Genomic DNA, 16,472 nt, shown 5'->3' on the forward strand with positions numbered 1-16,472 from the left:
GAAAAAATTTATTACCATTCACGTCCATGACACATTCATATTTACGTTTTTATTTGTTATACATTTCCAAAACTATCTTACATATGTTTGATTAAAGTAATATTTTATAGAAAATATGTTTGATTGAGTAATGTTTTATACTATTTGAATAAAGATATATAAGTAAAATTATTAAGTGTATAAATTAATTTTAACGATATTTGAAGAAATTTATTTAATTAAAAATATTTTATTTACTATTTAAACACATGATTACATATAAAATTATTAAAGTGAATATTTACATTAATTTAAATAAATTTAATAAGCATATATTTTTTAATATTCAAAATAGGAAAAGTAAAATAATTTAAAGTAATATGAAAAATTTTATATATTTATTGACTTAAGTTGAACAGCAAGGTTAATATCTTGATATAACTTCTTGCGATTGTATTCTTGAAAAAATCAAGATAAATTATATGGGTAGTTTTTTAATTTTTTAGGATAAAAACTTTTATTTATATTAAATTTATGAAATCATTTATACATTAGAGTATGTTTTAGTGGAAGAGTTTTGAAATGATTTGATTAGAGACTAATTTTTCTTTTTGTCATGGTTATTTATTCCTTGTACATTTTAAAGTTTTTATATTTTGTGTTACACTTAACTATTTTGGTTTTGATTCATAAATAATAATATTTATTCTCATGTAATTTTTTATCATGAATCTAATATTTTATTTTAAAAATCAAAGTGATATTATTTTAAATTGAATTGTATTTGATGAAGTTTGAAATATATTAAAGTAATTATATAAAGAATTAAAACAATTTAATAAAATCTATCTTACCGCCGCAATTTGTTAACAAAATAACTTGTCAGTACATCTTCAACGCAGTTCTTATAATTACAACAATAAACCCAAGATTTAGGTTTTATAAGATATATCTTAAAATATGCTTATCCTATACAAATTTAATACTCTAAATTATAAATAAGATTTTGACTCACACAAGAAATTTATTTTTTAAGTTCTACAGAATTTAAAATACAAATAAAAATTAATTAAAATATGAGTCTTATAAAATATTCATATTAAAATAAAACTACAGTATAAATATATAGAAAATAAAAAAATAATATTACACCACGAGCAGATAAAATATGACAGCACGAGCCACATAAAATATAAGGCCGATAACTTTTTAAGGTTTATAAAACTGTTTACGCATAAGAAAGTTGTGTTTTGTACCCTAAATCAATAGCTTATTTTACCAGACATCAACCTTCGATTGCACCAGTGACATTTTCACGTAAAACGTCGCAACAAGGTGACAACTTTTCTGTAACCCTTGGAAGGATATGGAAAAGGGTCTGTTAGAGAAGGAGAGAGAGAGCGATTCAGGCATAATAAGATGGAGTATGTTTGTTGAAGAGGTGAAAAGGGTCGGTTATTTGGCAGGTCCTATGGTTACCGTGACTTTGTCACAGTATTTTCTACAAATGATATCATTGATGATGGTTGGTCACTTGGGTAAGCTTGCTCTCTCCAGCACAGCCATTGCCATCTCTATCTGTGCTGTATCTGGCTTCAGTGTCATCGTAAGTCTTATTTTTCTTTTATCACACCGTATTAATATGAAACAGTCTTTTATCAAAGGAGGGGAATTTATTTTTAAAAAAAGTTAATTTTTTTATTTTTTATTTTATGTTCTGAGTGCTGTTGTTTTTTTAACACTCATGGGATATTGAAACGGATGCATGTTAAGGTACTTGGTAGTAGTTGTGAATTGTAAGATATATGAGAATTAATTGCATTTTGACTTTTGTACAAACAGTTTGGAATGTCATGTGCACTGGAAACTCAATGTGGACAAGCATATGGAGCACAGCAATACAGAAAATTTGGTGTTCAAATTTACACTGCAATTGTCTCGCTTACTTTATCTTGTCTTCCTCTGAGTCTTTTGTGGGTGTACTTGGGGAAGCTGCTCATTATACTTGGCCAAGACCCTTTGATTTCACAAGAAGCTGGAAAATTTGCTTTGTGCATGATCCCTGCTCTCTTTGCTTATGCAGCACTTCAGACTTTGGTTCGATTCTTCTTGATGCAAAGCCTGATCAGTCCCCTTTTCATAAGTTCCTCCATTACACTTTTCTTCCATGTGGCTTTCAGTTGGTTAATGGTTTTTAAATCTGGACTCGGTAACTTAGGAGCAGCACTTTCTATCAGCACTTCATACTGGCTGAATGTGATTTTACTTGGATTATATATGAAATTCTCTACTCAATGTGAAAAGACTCGAGTCCCAATTTCAATGGAACTATTCGATGGGATTGGAGAATTCATCCGTTATGCCATTCCTTCGGCTGGAATGATATGGTGAGGTTTTTCCTCTTCTGTTTCATCTTTTTATGCTGTGTTTTTATTATCCCTTAAACTTTCACCCTTGGTTTGTTTCATACATATTTGATCCTTGCAGCCTTGAATGGTGGTCATTTGAGCTAGTAATCTTGCTTTCTGGTCTTCTACCAAATCCAGAACTAGAAACTTCAGTCTTATCCATATGGTATGCAAATTGTCTCAGTCCTCCAGACATGGATGGTTTTGTGTGTTTTAAAATCTGCATTCAAATTGTTACTCGCAGTCAGATATTGAATTTGATTCATTGAAGTGATGCTTATTCGTTGTTAACTCTTTTCTTACCAGTTTAAACATCACCACAGCAATCTACACTATCCCAGAATCAATTGGCTCAGCTGCAAGGTTTTTAATTCATAATAATCTGTGTATATTCATATTCTTGAATAACAATACTATAGCAACGATTTTTTTTCTCTCTTTCTGATTGGTTTCTCTTTTGGGTTGTTATTCAGCACTAGAATTTCAAATGCATTAGGAGCTGGAAGTCCACAATCCGCACGAGTGTGTGTTTATGCTGCCATGGCTCTTGCAACTTCCGAGGCCATTCTGGTGAGCTCAATCATTTTTTCTTGCAGGCAGATTTTGGGTTATGTATTTAGCAATGAACAGGACGTGGCGGATTATGTCACAAATATGGCTTCTCTCTTGAGTCTTTCTATTATACTGGATTCCTTGCATGCTACCCTATCAGGTTGGCTCTTGTTTGAAGTACTTTTAAATACACATCACTGTTTTTGTACAATGGAATCTGAGTTGTGCCATAAAACTTAATTCTTTAATACTTGTCCATTGCAGGTATTGCTAGAGGATGTGGATGGCAGCACTTAGGAGCATATGTAAACCTTGGAGCCTATTATGTTTTTGGAATTCCAACTGCTGCTATATTGAGCTTCTGGTTTCAATTAGGAGGAAAAGGGTTGTGGATAGGAATAATCACTGGCGCATTCTGTCAAACAGTTATGTTATCTCTCATAACAACATGTACAAACTGGGAAGAACAGGTTTGCCTCCACTTCCAAATCTTGTGACTTTGCACTTGACACAATCCCAAACACAAGTTCACAATGTTATGTATTCTCAAATAGCAAACCGAACATTCTGAATATGAAACTTAAAACAGAGAAATTATCTCTCATATTCAAAGAAAAGTATTATCTTAACCCATTCAGATTAGACATGTATTGGTAACTTTGGCTTTTAGAGCTCACATGTGCCACTAACATAAATTGTACTTATTTATGAAATCTCTGTGATTGCAGGCAATTAAAGCAAGGGAAATGATATTTCAGGGAAGTTTTTCTGTAGAAGATGTGTTGGTTTAAGCAAATGGATAAGATTTTTTAAAGCTAAGCATGTTTGGTTGCGGAAAAGGTCAAGTGGAACAATATTTTGTGACCTTTTTCTAACCCAATTTTGGCAAAGGTTTTGTACCTTACGAAAAGTAAAAGTACCGTTTTGGATTCATAGCACATTTTTTTCCATTAACATTTAAATTTTAAATTAAGATGATAAAGTGTATGGATAAACAATAAATGATATATTTATTATTTATATATTATTAAACTATCCTATTTATATAAATAATAAATATATCATTGTTTATTCATAACTTTATCATCTTAATTTAAAATAATTTTTAATTCTAATTAATGTTGTCCATTTTTATTGCTAAACTAACATGGTTGGCGTTTATTCCTAACTATGTAAAATTAATGCTAAAACAAAAAAAAAATATATTAAATAATTAAGTTAACAAATATATTTAAAAAAGAAAGACAATTAAATCAATTAAGTATGTAATTTAATAAAGTAATTACATATTTATAATATATTGTAGAGATATATTTTATCTCTAATAACAAAAGTAATATATATACATATATATATATATATATATATATATATATATATATATATACTATTTTTACTTTCTCACTCTTAAATTTATTTTAATGTTTATGTTTTATTTCTTAGTGTTTATAATTTATTCTTTATACATTGATTTTGATATTATATTAATATAAAAAATCCAATATATTATAGAAAAAAATAATAAAATGTGTTTTCTACTTTCATGAATGAAAATAATTATATTAAATTAAAAGTAAGTGTATTGTAGAAATTATTATTATAATTATTCTCTGTTTTATCCTTAAAACGTAAAATTAATATTAAATAATTGACTTATTTAAGTCCTTGTAAATATCATCTTATTTTTAGTATCCCCAATTTTTTGTTTTCAAAATTTTGACGTTTTTGTTAATGATTTTTTAATTATTGGTATTAACTATAGTAATTAAGGACTGGAAAATTCATGAACAATTACATTATTTTCAAGATATAGTTATATTGAGTACCTAATAAATTTTTGTGGAATATGGGATCTCAAACTTTTAAAACTTTTCAATTGAATTTTTATCTTTAAATTGTTCTATTAACTATATGAGTGTAATACTTATCTTATACAATTATTCTGCATAAATGTCGACATAATTTTTATTATTTTTTCCAATTTAATATTTTTACAAACATAATTTAAATAATTAAGGATAAATCATATTTTTTTTCTTTTATTTTTATTTTAAAAATGTTAATATCATGTTAAAGTCAATGTCATGTATCAATATTTATATTCAATTTAATTCTTGATATTTTTTTTAGTTCCAAGTTTTTTTAAAAGTAAAATAATTTGTTTAATTTAGTTTCTATATTTATTACTTTTATTTAGTTTTAAATTTTTTTAAATGTAGTGTAATTTTGTTTCTTTAAATTAAAAATAAATTTAATTTTAATATAAATATTATAAAAATATTTTTATTATAATCTATATTTTTATTTAAGGTTAGTTGGTTAAATATGTTTTTATACTTTTAAAATAAAAGTTTTAAAATTTAATACTATTAATTATATTTATACTTTTATTTTAATTTTAAACAAACTAAAACCTTAAAATAAAATATTCAATTATGAATTTTAATAAAAATATAAGTATAACATTTATATAAAAATTAAATTCAAGAAACAAAATTGTTTTGTTTAAAAAAGAATTGAGACTAAAATAAATCAAAATAACAAATAAAAAAACCAACATTCACCTCATTCACCTGTGTCATTGACTCCGTGTGATGACTTAACACGTGATTTTTTTAAAATTAAAAAAATTAAAACAGAATAAAACTCATTAACTGATACATGATATACACAATTTAATGTTTACTGTTTGTTATTTATTTAATCGGCATTAAAAAACATCAAATTAAATAAAATTGACAAAAATTAAAGTAACATCAAAAAAATATTAAAATTAAATTGAATAAATTAAACGAAAATAAAGACTAGAAATAGTATTTAAGTCTTAAAAAAATTAGAATAAATGTTTTTTATTTGTCACTTCTTTCTTTTTTGAAAAGTTTTATTTGAAAATATTTTAATGTATGCTGTTTAACTTATTTTTGAAAAATAACTCTTGTAAATTTTCAGAAGTAGTTGGCAAAATAAACTATTTATTTCGTTAAATTTATGTTAAATCAAAGGTGTACATTATAATTAAACCATATTTCAATAAATTGCTTTAATATAAATCGATAGTAAAGTCCTTTTGTAATTTTTTTAGCTTAAAAATATTAATAGTTAGAAATAATTTTCGATGTTTCTTTAGTTGTGTACTTCGTAATGCTGTATAAACCTTTCTCAACAAAATATTAACTGCAGTTAATTTATTTTATAAAATTATATTATTTAAAGAAATCAAGTGTACTTATAAATGTATTAATATGTTTATGAAATGAAAACATAAACGAAAACATTACTGAAATTAATTAGTTTTATAAGGGATATTTCACAAAGACAAACGCTTCTTGCACCTATCAAATTTCTTAGTGCACCCCATCAAAAGTTTCCAGAAAATTATTTCAGAAATAAAAGTGGGGTGATTGTATATTAAAAAAATATATATTCCAGATTTATTTTAATGTATTCCAAAAATGAATTTTAGGGTGTAGGAATATATGAAGGGTGTTGCTCCCTCACTTTCGGAGTGTTCCCACACCTTCCACTATTTTCTTTTATTTTAAAAATATTCTACATTTTTTAATTATTTATTTTTATTCAAAAAATATTCTACATCTCCCATTATCTTAACAATCTTTATCTTTCTACATTAATAAGTAATTTAAACTTGTGATATATTACAAAATATAAAATTCAGAGGAAACTTCAATATTAGTGTTTCTACCACTTGCCATTTTATAAACTTTAAAAGTTAGATACAAATACAAAATAATAAACATAACAATATTAATAGTAAATAATAATATGTTATTATTATTATATACTAACTTTATAGACGAAAGAACTAAGAAAATCCAAATCTTTAACAAATAACTTTTCTTTTATATTTTAAGTATTTAATAATGTTTTTATATTATTTATCTAATAAATTAAATACTTTATTCAAGTTATTTGAGTTAAACATGTCGGTAAGTTAAAACATAATATAATGTTAAAAATTATAGATATTAAATGTAAAAAAACACATACATATATATACACATTTTTTTAGAAATTTAGAACAAAATTTTACCATATTAAATAATGTAAAGAAAAAAATTATATTGAACAGTGAAAATAAGATTAAATCAAACTTATGTAAGAGAATATATCACAAGTTCAAATCTGAACCATGTAAATGTTCCATTAATACAAAGAGAAAGATTATTGAAAATAGCGAGAAGTATAGAATATTTTTAGAATAAAAAAAATAATAAAGAGATATAAAATATTTTTAAAATAAATAAAAATAGTGAAAAGATGCTATTTTGATTACGCCTATTGCTAAATACACCTCTTACATTCGAAAAGCATATCCCTTTTACACTTCTTATTAAATATTTTTCTTAATTTTATAATTTTTAATCAGTAATAAGGCATATTAACTTTTCTAATAAAATAAAGTACAATAAAATTCCAAGTGTTTATTCACAAAGTTTTAAACAAATAAAACCAAGATGTAATTTAGCACTTTCTTAATTGAATATTTTCAATATATTTTTCTCCTTTGTTCTAAAAAAAATATTTCAGAAATTATTTTATTAACAGATAAAAATTTAATTTTCAACAATCTTAAAGTTTTCTTTATCTATATATTTATATATCTAAATTGTATTTCAATATATTTAAATTATGAACTAAATCGGTTTACAATACTCTTTTAATATATTAAATTTTAGTTATATAAAACAAACACTCGTTCTTATAAATAAATATAATCTATATGACAATCTTTTCATATGAAAATATATAATGCATTTTTGTTTCAATTTTATTGTTGATAAAGAAGTGCCACGCAGGCATAAACCCCTATTATTCCGAGCTTCAATTGCGAGTGCACTGTTTCCCAACGCCGTCACCGCCATTGTCACTTGGCAGAAAGCTTTGGTTGGAGATCGAAACGCTGCGTGCAGCTGTGGAGAGTACGAGGGTAGAAGATGGCTGTTAGATCCAAGAAAGAGAAAGAACATCTCAATCTAGTACTTGGTTCCCACCTCGCCACTATCCACGAAACCCTCCAGGTAATGATACCATTTATTTCTCTGTTCCTGTCTACTCTGCTATCTATCACCATTCCTCAACATATTTTTCTTCACACCCCTTCTAGGTTTTGGATAAAACACCGCCGTCTTCTGCGACCAAAGTTACCTGGGACGATGTCATGAAGATGGGTGACCAAGTTTCTAAACAAGCAACCACAGGTCAGGCATTCTTAGTTTCACTCACTAAATTGTGTTTCTTTCTAATGCCTTTCTTCAATCTTGCTCTCTAGCACTCCCAAAATTAGATCTTTCCCCGTCATTATTTAGTTTTCAGTGTTGTGATCATTCACGAGGGTTTCCTAAACAGGGTAAGAGGGATTGCATGAATTGAATTGTGTTGAACATTGTTGCTATTCTTAAATTAATGAAAGGGGAAAGATTTTCAGTGTTTTTTTTTTGCCTTCTGTTTATTAAGAATTGCAATATTCGGATATCAGAAAATTTCTTTTTAGTTTTTCAATTGTGTTATTAATTATGTCTTGCTTTTCTGCAGTGGGAATGCTTTGGACCGGGGAGCAGCCAGAGTTCAAAGCAATTGAGGAAAATATGGCATCATACTTCAACACTCTACAAGGTTTCCTTTTGCTTTCCCATGGTAGTACAGTTGGTGCGGGGCCTACTCTGTCTTCTGCTGTTCATGCATCGGTGAAGCAAGTTGTTGATTCCAGCTTCAGGTTGATGAAGGAAACAATCTCTTTATATGGTATGATGATTATAAATTTATGCTATTCTATGATGATTAGTGACGTTCTGGTCAGTAATAATAACACTTTTTTCTTTGTGATTCTGGACTGTCGAATGAGTCTAAAAGCTAGATGTGAGCAATATAAATGGTAACATGCTTCTCCTAAAACATGCCTTTTATATACTCTGCCAGACATGTAGAATGGGATACCGTGCTTGAGTTCAGGAGAAAACATGCATCCTGATGACGATTCCATTTCATGATTTAAGTGATAGTGAAAGAGATGGACCCTATCTAAGATACTTAGTTGGTGGTAGAGATGCTTTTTAAGTTCGTCCTATAACGTTATGTTTTCATCACAGAAGGTTTTTATGCCGTTTTTTTCTTTTTGTGATGTTGAGAGTCCTGTCATTATTTAATTGGTGGCTATGGAGTTGATATATGAATTGTGCTAGAAACACAATCTCCCTAATACTCTCTTTTATTGATTAAAATTTATTCGATACTATACTACAAAAGTCGGGGGAGAGATTCATTAAATAAGGTATGGGACAGACCATATACGAGGTATGGTTTTCTGTTGTGATTTGGAGTTTTCTCCCTTCGCAAGTACGGTGTTAGAGAATCTACTTCAGTTACTTTATTTATTATCTAATCAATCTAGTTTAAAATTAAAATTTGATTTAATAAAATCCCAGATAGTTCTAGTTTAATACGCATTGATTAAGGATCCTTTTGGTTTTGGAATGCATGCAGCATTCTCTGATGAATAGTCTCTAATTATCATATTGTTTTTTAATCTCTTGGTATTGTTGACAACTTTTCTCTTTTAATGGACACCAACAGGGACCCATTCTAAAGACCAGAAACTATCAGTACCACAATTGGTTGGTCCTGTATGGGAAGCATGTTCTGCCCTTAAAAAGACTCCTTCGACAAATGTTACAGCAATTGGGCGAGGAATGACGCAGGTTGCTGTTTCAGTGAAGGATGTTCTTCGTGAGATGAAAGAATTGAAGCCTGCTTCATCCAATGATCAAGTTGACAAAACTTCCGGTGAGAGTTGTCTAGAAGCAGCGTCAGAGCCCCATGATGGTAATTCAAGTGAAGATGATATAGGGAACGACTTGTCGCCTGAAGAAATGGAAGTGGCTGAAAGAGCAATTGAGGTGGTCTCTGATACACTTTCATTTATAAAAGTACTCATTCACTCCATCATTGGCTTGCTTAAGGTGGAAAAACCAAGTGACAACAGCAATTTTGTAAATTCGATGGAGAAATTGTTGCAATTGTGTCAGGAACTTGGTCGACAGATTGATGAGATTGGGGCATGCCTTTATCCCCCGCAAGAGATTCCTGCCATAAAGGCAGGTTCGGAGAAAATCCTCAGCATTATTGATACTGTGCAAGGGGAGGTAGAAGAACTTTTAGGCTCATCAGATGTGTTTATGGAGCCATGCAATGGCTTGAGGAGTTCACTGAGACAGCTTGCATCTGAACTAAGTAATCATAGTATTGCTGATGAAGCAGCCAGACTGAAAAATATAACATTAACCGATAAGTAGCTCTGACATTAGCCAGTTGCACTAAATTAGTTATTATTTGGGTGGGGGAATGTGTTCAATGAATTTGACGTTGCAGAACTTCTGAAAATGATCATTTGGATTGACAATTATATATATATATATATATATATATATATATATATATATATATATATATATATCTATATATATATATATCAGTGTGCTTAAGCCGCTGGTCGACCTTAGATATCAATAAGATTGCTGAATACTATCTTCATCTCCTGCGTTTGAAAATAATTATAATTTCTGTATTAATCGAAATCTAATTGGTTCAGTTCCAATTTCTGTTATAATTTCAATAACTGGAATTCATGATATCTGGTGTATAGATTTACGTCATATTCGCTTCAAAATCACATCCTTTTCACGTTTAACCTAAAAAACATATCAGGTCCTAAGACAGCTTCTATGTCTACTGCTACTTTGGCTCTAGACTAGTCTTATCCCTTCAATGCTTTTATAAGACTCAAACTCTTCTCGCCGGTATAGATAGCTTTTAACTTAAACTTCTTAAAGGCGCGTTCTTTGGACAAATAAGCTTTATTGCTTTAAACATACGGGCGAGGAGATTCAACAAGAAAAGCTATATATAGTATTATACTTTTTTTCTTTTGTTTGTAATTTGAAAATAAAAAGCAGGTTTTTCATTTAAAAATGACCCGACAGACTTATAAATTTAAATCAATTGGAATACAGGAAAAGTAATGCTCTGGTACGAGTAAAAATATACACTACATTGCTGTGTGAATGTACATTAACATCTACTATGAAAATTCTGGCACGTAATTAAGGGACTAAGGTCATCGTCCAGTCAGCTTGACCATCCATGCCCCACCAAGGTAAAGACCCAATAAAGGTGCTGCCAGAAGAACTTGAGTGAGAGGATCGGTAGATGGCGTAACTATAGCAGCTGCCACTACTGCACCAACCACAACATACCTCCAAATTGATAGCATCTGGTCTCCGGATACCAGTCCAAGTTGTCCCAGTAGAAATTGTATGACAGGTACCTGCAATATGAATTCCTTTAGATTCCATAACTAATAAAGTTTGGAGCTACATATGTCGTCAAAGATTCTTGTTTCATCAAGCACTGGTTAAACGCACAACTATTTTATGCAAAACTAAAATCCAAAGGAATGATTGATTACAAATGGAGTCCAAGCAAAAACTATCTTATGAGCATTTTTTCATTTTAGTGACCATAGCATGCCTTTCTTTCGAATACATAACAGAATCATGTTGTTGGAATGTCCACATTGTTCATAATTCCAAATAGACCCATGCATGACAATTTTAAAAATGTAATCATAACAATAACCACTGTCAAGAGTTGGTGTTAGCTAGTGTATCAAAAAAGAAAGAGAAACCAGGAAGAAAAAAATTACCTGGAAAGATAAGCCTGTACTGAACATAAGCACAAGAACAAATTCAAAGTACTGATCAATGGACCAAATTGATTCAACAGCACCTTCAGCGTAGGTAACAAAGAAATTTAAAGCGGCAGGTGTCAGAACTAAGTAGGAGAAAGTTATTCCGGCATAGAAAAGAACTGATGAGCCTAAAACAATTGGCCCTAGAAATCTTCTTTCGGCTTTTGTAAGTCCTGGAAGTATAAAGGCTATGATTTCATAGAGGATGACGGGGCTTCCCAAAAGAAGGCCACAGTACCCAGACACCTGCAGTTCAGAGTGACAAAATTAATACTACCAAGGTAGCTCCTGCCTTCTTTTATTTTATCTCTTTATTCGGGGTTTGATCCCAACTTATATGGGTATGAAAAAACAGGTTAAATGCACAACATAACACAACACTGCATAAAGATAATAAGATTTTGACTGGTTCTAATGAGATAATAGACTAGTTCTAATTAGTTTCGACAGTCCTCATATTATAAGTGTTGTAGAGTTGAAGTAGATCCTAATTCAAATTCTAAGTGGTAATACACAAAGTAGATTTTGTACATTCAGTCACGAATATGACGTGCCTATGAGATCTTACAAGAAAATTCGAAGATTCTATACCAACTACAGAATTTGCTTCAACGCTTACTTCAGCCCATTGTAATCCTTGGTCCAATAGGGTTTAATTATCACTCACTTGGCTTCTCGAGGGGTTGGACTATCAACCCATCATTACCTTGATCTTGAGGTGCAACCTTCTTGTGATAAAGAAAGACGGTTCAGTGTTTTCATGCAGACTATAGCACTTTGAACGTAGTCACCTTAAAGAGATGCCCATCTCTGCAATGAAAAATTGTTGGGCAAACTAGTTTCTACCAAGGTATTATGAGTTGTTTTTCTTGTCCATATTATCTATTGATATAGTTTTTCATATATGCATAACTCGTACAAGTTGAGTTATAATCTTTTATCTCCTTTTTTATTCTTTTACAATTTCGGAGCTTGACAACACCGATAGAAAAACATAAGGAAATGAAGTGATGAAATGGAGCCAGAGTGAAGGTAGGATAGTTGGTGGAAGATGGTGGCAGAAGGTGGAGATGGTGGTTGGCCCAACAAAGTGATGAGTCTGTGATTATGGGTAAAAGTGATGCTTGGGGTGGAAAAGTTGGTTGAGGTGTCAAAATGGATTTAAACTCATGAGTCAACCCAACTCACCTTGGGTTTGAACACGGTTAGGTTGGATTTTTCTTTTCTTTTAAATATGTATGAGGTAATGGGACCCTCATCGTCTATCATGAGGAGATGGAAATTTTTTGAAGCACATTTGTGATCTAGTAAAAGTTTTCATTACAATAGTAGCAGAGGCCTTGGGTCCTTCTTTCTTGCATCCGAGCAGTGTTTAACTTTTTGATAGGAAAAGAGTTTTGTGAAGTTGAGGAGATAGTTTTGGGTGTAAGGTGGTTGTGAGGTAGAGTATTGGGATTTGAAGGGTTTAGGTTTGACATCCTTAAGTTACTCTTCCACTAATTTGGCAAGGCCAGAGTAACACGGGAGATGGAAAAGGAGTTACCCTACAAGACAAGATAAAGGAAATATAAAAGAGAATGGATATTTCATTTCATGTCATCTCTTAGAGGGACTACATCACAAAAAGGGCATAGTAATCCTTAGCCCAGTAGGGTTTAATTATCACCTGCTTGGGCTTCTTGAGGGGTAGAGCTATCGGCCCATCACATTCATTCATGAATACTGTGCACCATGTCGCTATGAGATCTTACCAAATGATGTGACGAAGTATAAATGAACACACTGTTTCCATTCTTCTCGATCTTCTAAATCACAGTTTATTTGGATTGAATTTAGTTTAAGATTTTAGTTAAAACAATTAGCACGAGAATATAGATATTTCAATTATAGTATGCCCATTAATCTTATTTGTCAACTAGTTATGAGGCAGACATAAGAACTAAGGCTGCTTTGTACATTCCTGATAAAGCAAGACCAACAACATAAAACACTTGTTTAATTTAATGAAATGTCTACCAGGAAATAAAATATCGGAGCTCATTTGATATGTAAGGAAGCAACAACCATCTCGGACATTTATGTAAGGTAAGATATGTTACCTTTAAAGTTGTAAAGAAAAATTCACCAGGAGCCAGCTGAAGAAATCTTACACCCTGTGATTTAACAGGAGCTTCAAGAATTATTATCAATTCTTTTGAAAATGTAAAGCATCCCAAAATGCTACCTCCAACAGCTAAAACTGATACAAAGATTCTCTGCCGCAGCTCTTCAAGATGATCAAATACACTCATTTCTTTATCATCAGGAAGAAGATCTTTATTAGGATAAAGAAAATCATAGATAGCACTTCGTTCACCATCTTGTTCAAAATTTCCCTGCATTTCTTCTGATGTACTCTCAAAAAGATCTGTGTTTTCTGAAATAAGAATGATCTTAGAATCTTAAACCCTATCTACTACACTTGAGAAATCATATCATCATAATCATTAATTAACTTGGGAAAAAATTAGCACAAGTTCAAATATACCGGTATTAACATTGTTCTCAAGAAACCACTCCAGGATAAGTTCAGCTAAATAGTATAATATGAACAAAAAACGATATACACTAATCATTGTTGGAAATTATCCTCGTAGCATCCTTACACAATATTAGACATCGGTCATGTTTGTATAAAATTCTCCATAACTGGGATAAATGAAATAAGTTTCTTTCATAAGAGAAAATTAAATCTGTAACTCTGTATTTGTCCAAATTAACTTTATTTCATATAAGATTGATTTTTTCTCACATTCTTCTACTATAAGTTTGTGGGTAAGTTCATTCAAAACTACCTTGATACAACTAAGGCATCCCACATTTTTGTATGTCCTCCAGATCAATCACCGTGAACTTATATAACAATACGCAGGTTTTAATATATGCCACAAATAAGAAGGAAAATAACAGTACGAATTGAAGTCGGCAGAGTTAAATTTTTCTAAAAACTTTTAAGGAATAATATAACGATAACATTAAATTGAAATGACTGAATTCGATGAAGCGGGTATCAGTGGTACTTACCGGGCCTTTCTTCAAGGGCGGAACCCAACCCAATACCGGTTGTACTCGAGTCCTGCTGCTCCTGTCTGAGGTCGTCATCCACAGCCAAGCAAACATGGCTCCTATTCCTCTTCTGTGATAGTGAAAGAGGGAAATTCAACCCGGATGGGTTTCCGACCCGAATAGACGATCGGACTGAACCGAATTGAGGAACGACGTTCGCGGGAACAGTGGTGGTTACCAATCCCATGGTGGTGAGCCGTAACATCTTTTGATTTTGTTGGATACGATTTGCTTTGATTCTGGCTTGCACGCTCACGTTGTGTGCCTCGCCGCCTGATATTTTAAGTCGCAAGCACTTCTGCACACAAAAGAAAAACTGCTAAAATTAATTTTCGAAAATTAAATTATCGTTAGATATTTTCTTTAAATTACTATTTCAGTTTTTTATAAACACAAATTAATTGATGACATAAATTTGCAGAACATAAATTCTGGATTCATGTGTGTCGGAAAATATCGGTAACTTTTACACAACTGTTTCGTGGTAGACATCTTTAATGAATGGGAAAACATAAATTTTTAAAATTATAATTGAATACAATGAACTTTAGTATAATTAATGCAAACTTAAATATCAATTGATTTTTTGTGTAATTATTCTTGAATAAATAAATGAGTTATTGATAATGTTGTATTGTTTTAAAATTTAATTTAAAGATTTGGTCAATTGCATTTTTCTTTTCTGATAGTTATGATATATATATCACATGTGTTGATGAAATTTATATATAAAATTATGATGTTAGAATAATTACAAGTTTTGAAAAATACGTCAAAAAAATGCATTTACTACTTTAGTAGGAATAATCATGAATGTTGGGTGTTAGGATATAAAAGTTTAGAAAATGACGTTCTAGAATCAATATAATAATAAAATTTAATTATTTTAATAATATAAATTTAAAGTATAAATAGAATTTTTTTTTTATTTTTATCTTATTAAACTTTATTCTTTTTAGAGCTTTTTAATTCTCTGTAACTATTTTTTTATTTATTTAAAGATTACATACATTAAAATAATCATTAAAACGAGTTTTTTATATTTTTTTATTAATTTTTGTAATTGAGTAAGTTAGTTTATTTATTTATTCTTAATTTATATTTACATGTGTGGTATGAGTTTTTTATAAAAATATATGTTGTTTAGTTGTTCTAATGGTAGGTTCTAATCGTATTTTTGTTATTCACATGGATAAATAAGACTTTTTGTGTATCTAAACGTATTTCAAGAAAAATGAAGTTATTTGGTCATTTTTCAGACAACGGAAACTAATTATCTTATTTTAAGTTTATAAATTATATAAGAATGTTAAATTTCATGTTTAAATTATCTTAAATTGATTGACTTGTTATATTGGTGGTTGAACTACTAAGTAAAGTGGATGTGTTATAATTTGTCGGGTGTTGTTTTAAATTGTATGAATTGATGTTGAAATGAATAACTTATTGGTTTAATAGGTTCGGAGGTCCCTATATTTGGGGGTTTGTTTCAATTGGGTCCTCCAATTTTAAAAGTGATCAATTAGGTCCCTAATTTTGTCAATTTGAATCAATAAAAGTCTTTCCGTTAAATGCAGTTAACGTCGTGAAGTTTTTGAACATGTGGCACGCTGACGCTTCTAGATGGCACCGTTTCAAGTGAATAGGTGGATTATAAAAGGATG

General features: G+C 30.0%; 3 protein-coding genes across 3 annotated transcripts; 2 read left to right on the top strand and 1 right to left on the bottom strand.

The window, feature by feature from the left end:
• Nucleotides 1–1,203: 1,203 nt before the first annotated feature.
• Nucleotides 1,204–3,914, top strand: LOC106771631 (protein DETOXIFICATION 14). The gene is made up of 7 exons (XM_014657624.2): nt 1,204–1,585; nt 1,822–2,366; nt 2,467–2,553; nt 2,694–2,750; nt 2,861–3,099; nt 3,204–3,409; nt 3,668–3,914. The coding sequence occupies exons 1-7, from the start codon at nt 1,346–1,348 to the stop codon at nt 3,728–3,730; spliced, it is 1,437 nt and encodes a 478-aa protein (XP_014513110.1). The 5' UTR covers nt 1,204–1,345; the 3' UTR covers nt 3,731–3,914.
• A 3,817-nt stretch (nt 3,915–7,731) lies between these two features.
• LOC106770927 lies at nt 7,732–10,343 on the top strand. The gene is made up of 4 exons (XM_014656781.2): nt 7,732–7,978; nt 8,065–8,158; nt 8,493–8,702; nt 9,531–10,343. The coding sequence occupies exons 1-4, from the start codon at nt 7,895–7,897 to the stop codon at nt 10,247–10,249; spliced, it is 1,107 nt and encodes a 368-aa protein (XP_014512267.1). The 5' UTR covers nt 7,732–7,894; the 3' UTR covers nt 10,250–10,343.
• A 496-nt stretch (nt 10,344–10,839) lies between these two features.
• LOC106772852 (sec-independent protein translocase protein TATC, chloroplastic) lies at nt 10,840–15,127 on the bottom strand. The gene is made up of 4 exons (XM_014659465.2): nt 14,767–15,127; nt 13,803–14,119; nt 11,659–11,949; nt 10,840–11,280 (listed from the first exon to the last, which is right to left on the bottom strand). Exons 1-4 carry the CDS (start codon nt 15,011–15,013, stop codon nt 11,071–11,073), a joined length of 1,065 nt encoding a protein of 354 aa, XP_014514951.1. The 5' UTR covers nt 15,014–15,127; the 3' UTR covers nt 10,840–11,070.
• Nucleotides 15,128–16,472: the final 1,345 nt, after the last annotated feature.

This window comes from Vigna radiata, chromosome 8, assembly GCF_000741045.1.
Source record: "Vigna radiata var. radiata cultivar VC1973A chromosome 8, Vradiata_ver6, whole genome shotgun sequence".
Taxonomy (NCBI): Eukaryota; Viridiplantae; Streptophyta; class Magnoliopsida; order Fabales; family Fabaceae; genus Vigna; species Vigna radiata.

Excerpts from the sequence above, each read along its gene's own strand:
- LOC106771631 (XM_014657624.2), top strand. The coding sequence starts at position 1,346 with ATGGAAAAGGGTCTGTTAGAGAAGGAGAGAGAGAGCGATTCAGGCATA. Across the intron at positions 2,367-2,466 it reads CCTTCGGCTGGAATGATATG|CCTTGAATGGTGGTCATTTG; the intron begins GTGAGGTTTTTC and ends TGATCCTTGCAG. Across the intron at positions 2,554-2,693 it reads ACTTCAGTCTTATCCATATG|TTTAAACATCACCACAGCAA; the intron begins GTATGCAAATTG and ends TTTTCTTACCAG.
- LOC106770927 (XM_014656781.2), top strand. The coding sequence starts at position 7,895 with ATGGCTGTTAGATCCAAGAAAGAGAAAGAACATCTCAATCTAGTACTT. Across the intron at positions 8,159-8,492 it reads TTCTAAACAAGCAACCACAG|TGGGAATGCTTTGGACCGGG; the intron begins GTCAGGCATTCT and ends GCTTTTCTGCAG. Across the intron at positions 8,703-9,530 it reads GGAAACAATCTCTTTATATG|GGACCCATTCTAAAGACCAG; the intron begins GTATGATGATTA and ends GGACACCAACAG.
- LOC106772852 (XM_014659465.2), bottom strand. The coding sequence starts at position 15,013 with ATGTTACGGCTCACCACCATGGGATTGGTAACCACCACTGTTCCCGCG. Across the intron at positions 11,950-13,802 it reads TTTTCTTTACAACTTTAAAG|GTGTCTGGGTACTGTGGCCT; the intron begins GTAACATATCTT and ends TCTGAACTGCAG. Across the intron at positions 11,281-11,658 it reads GTACAGGCTTATCTTTCCAG|GTACCTGTCATACAATTTCT; the intron begins GTAATTTTTTTC and ends TTCATATTGCAG.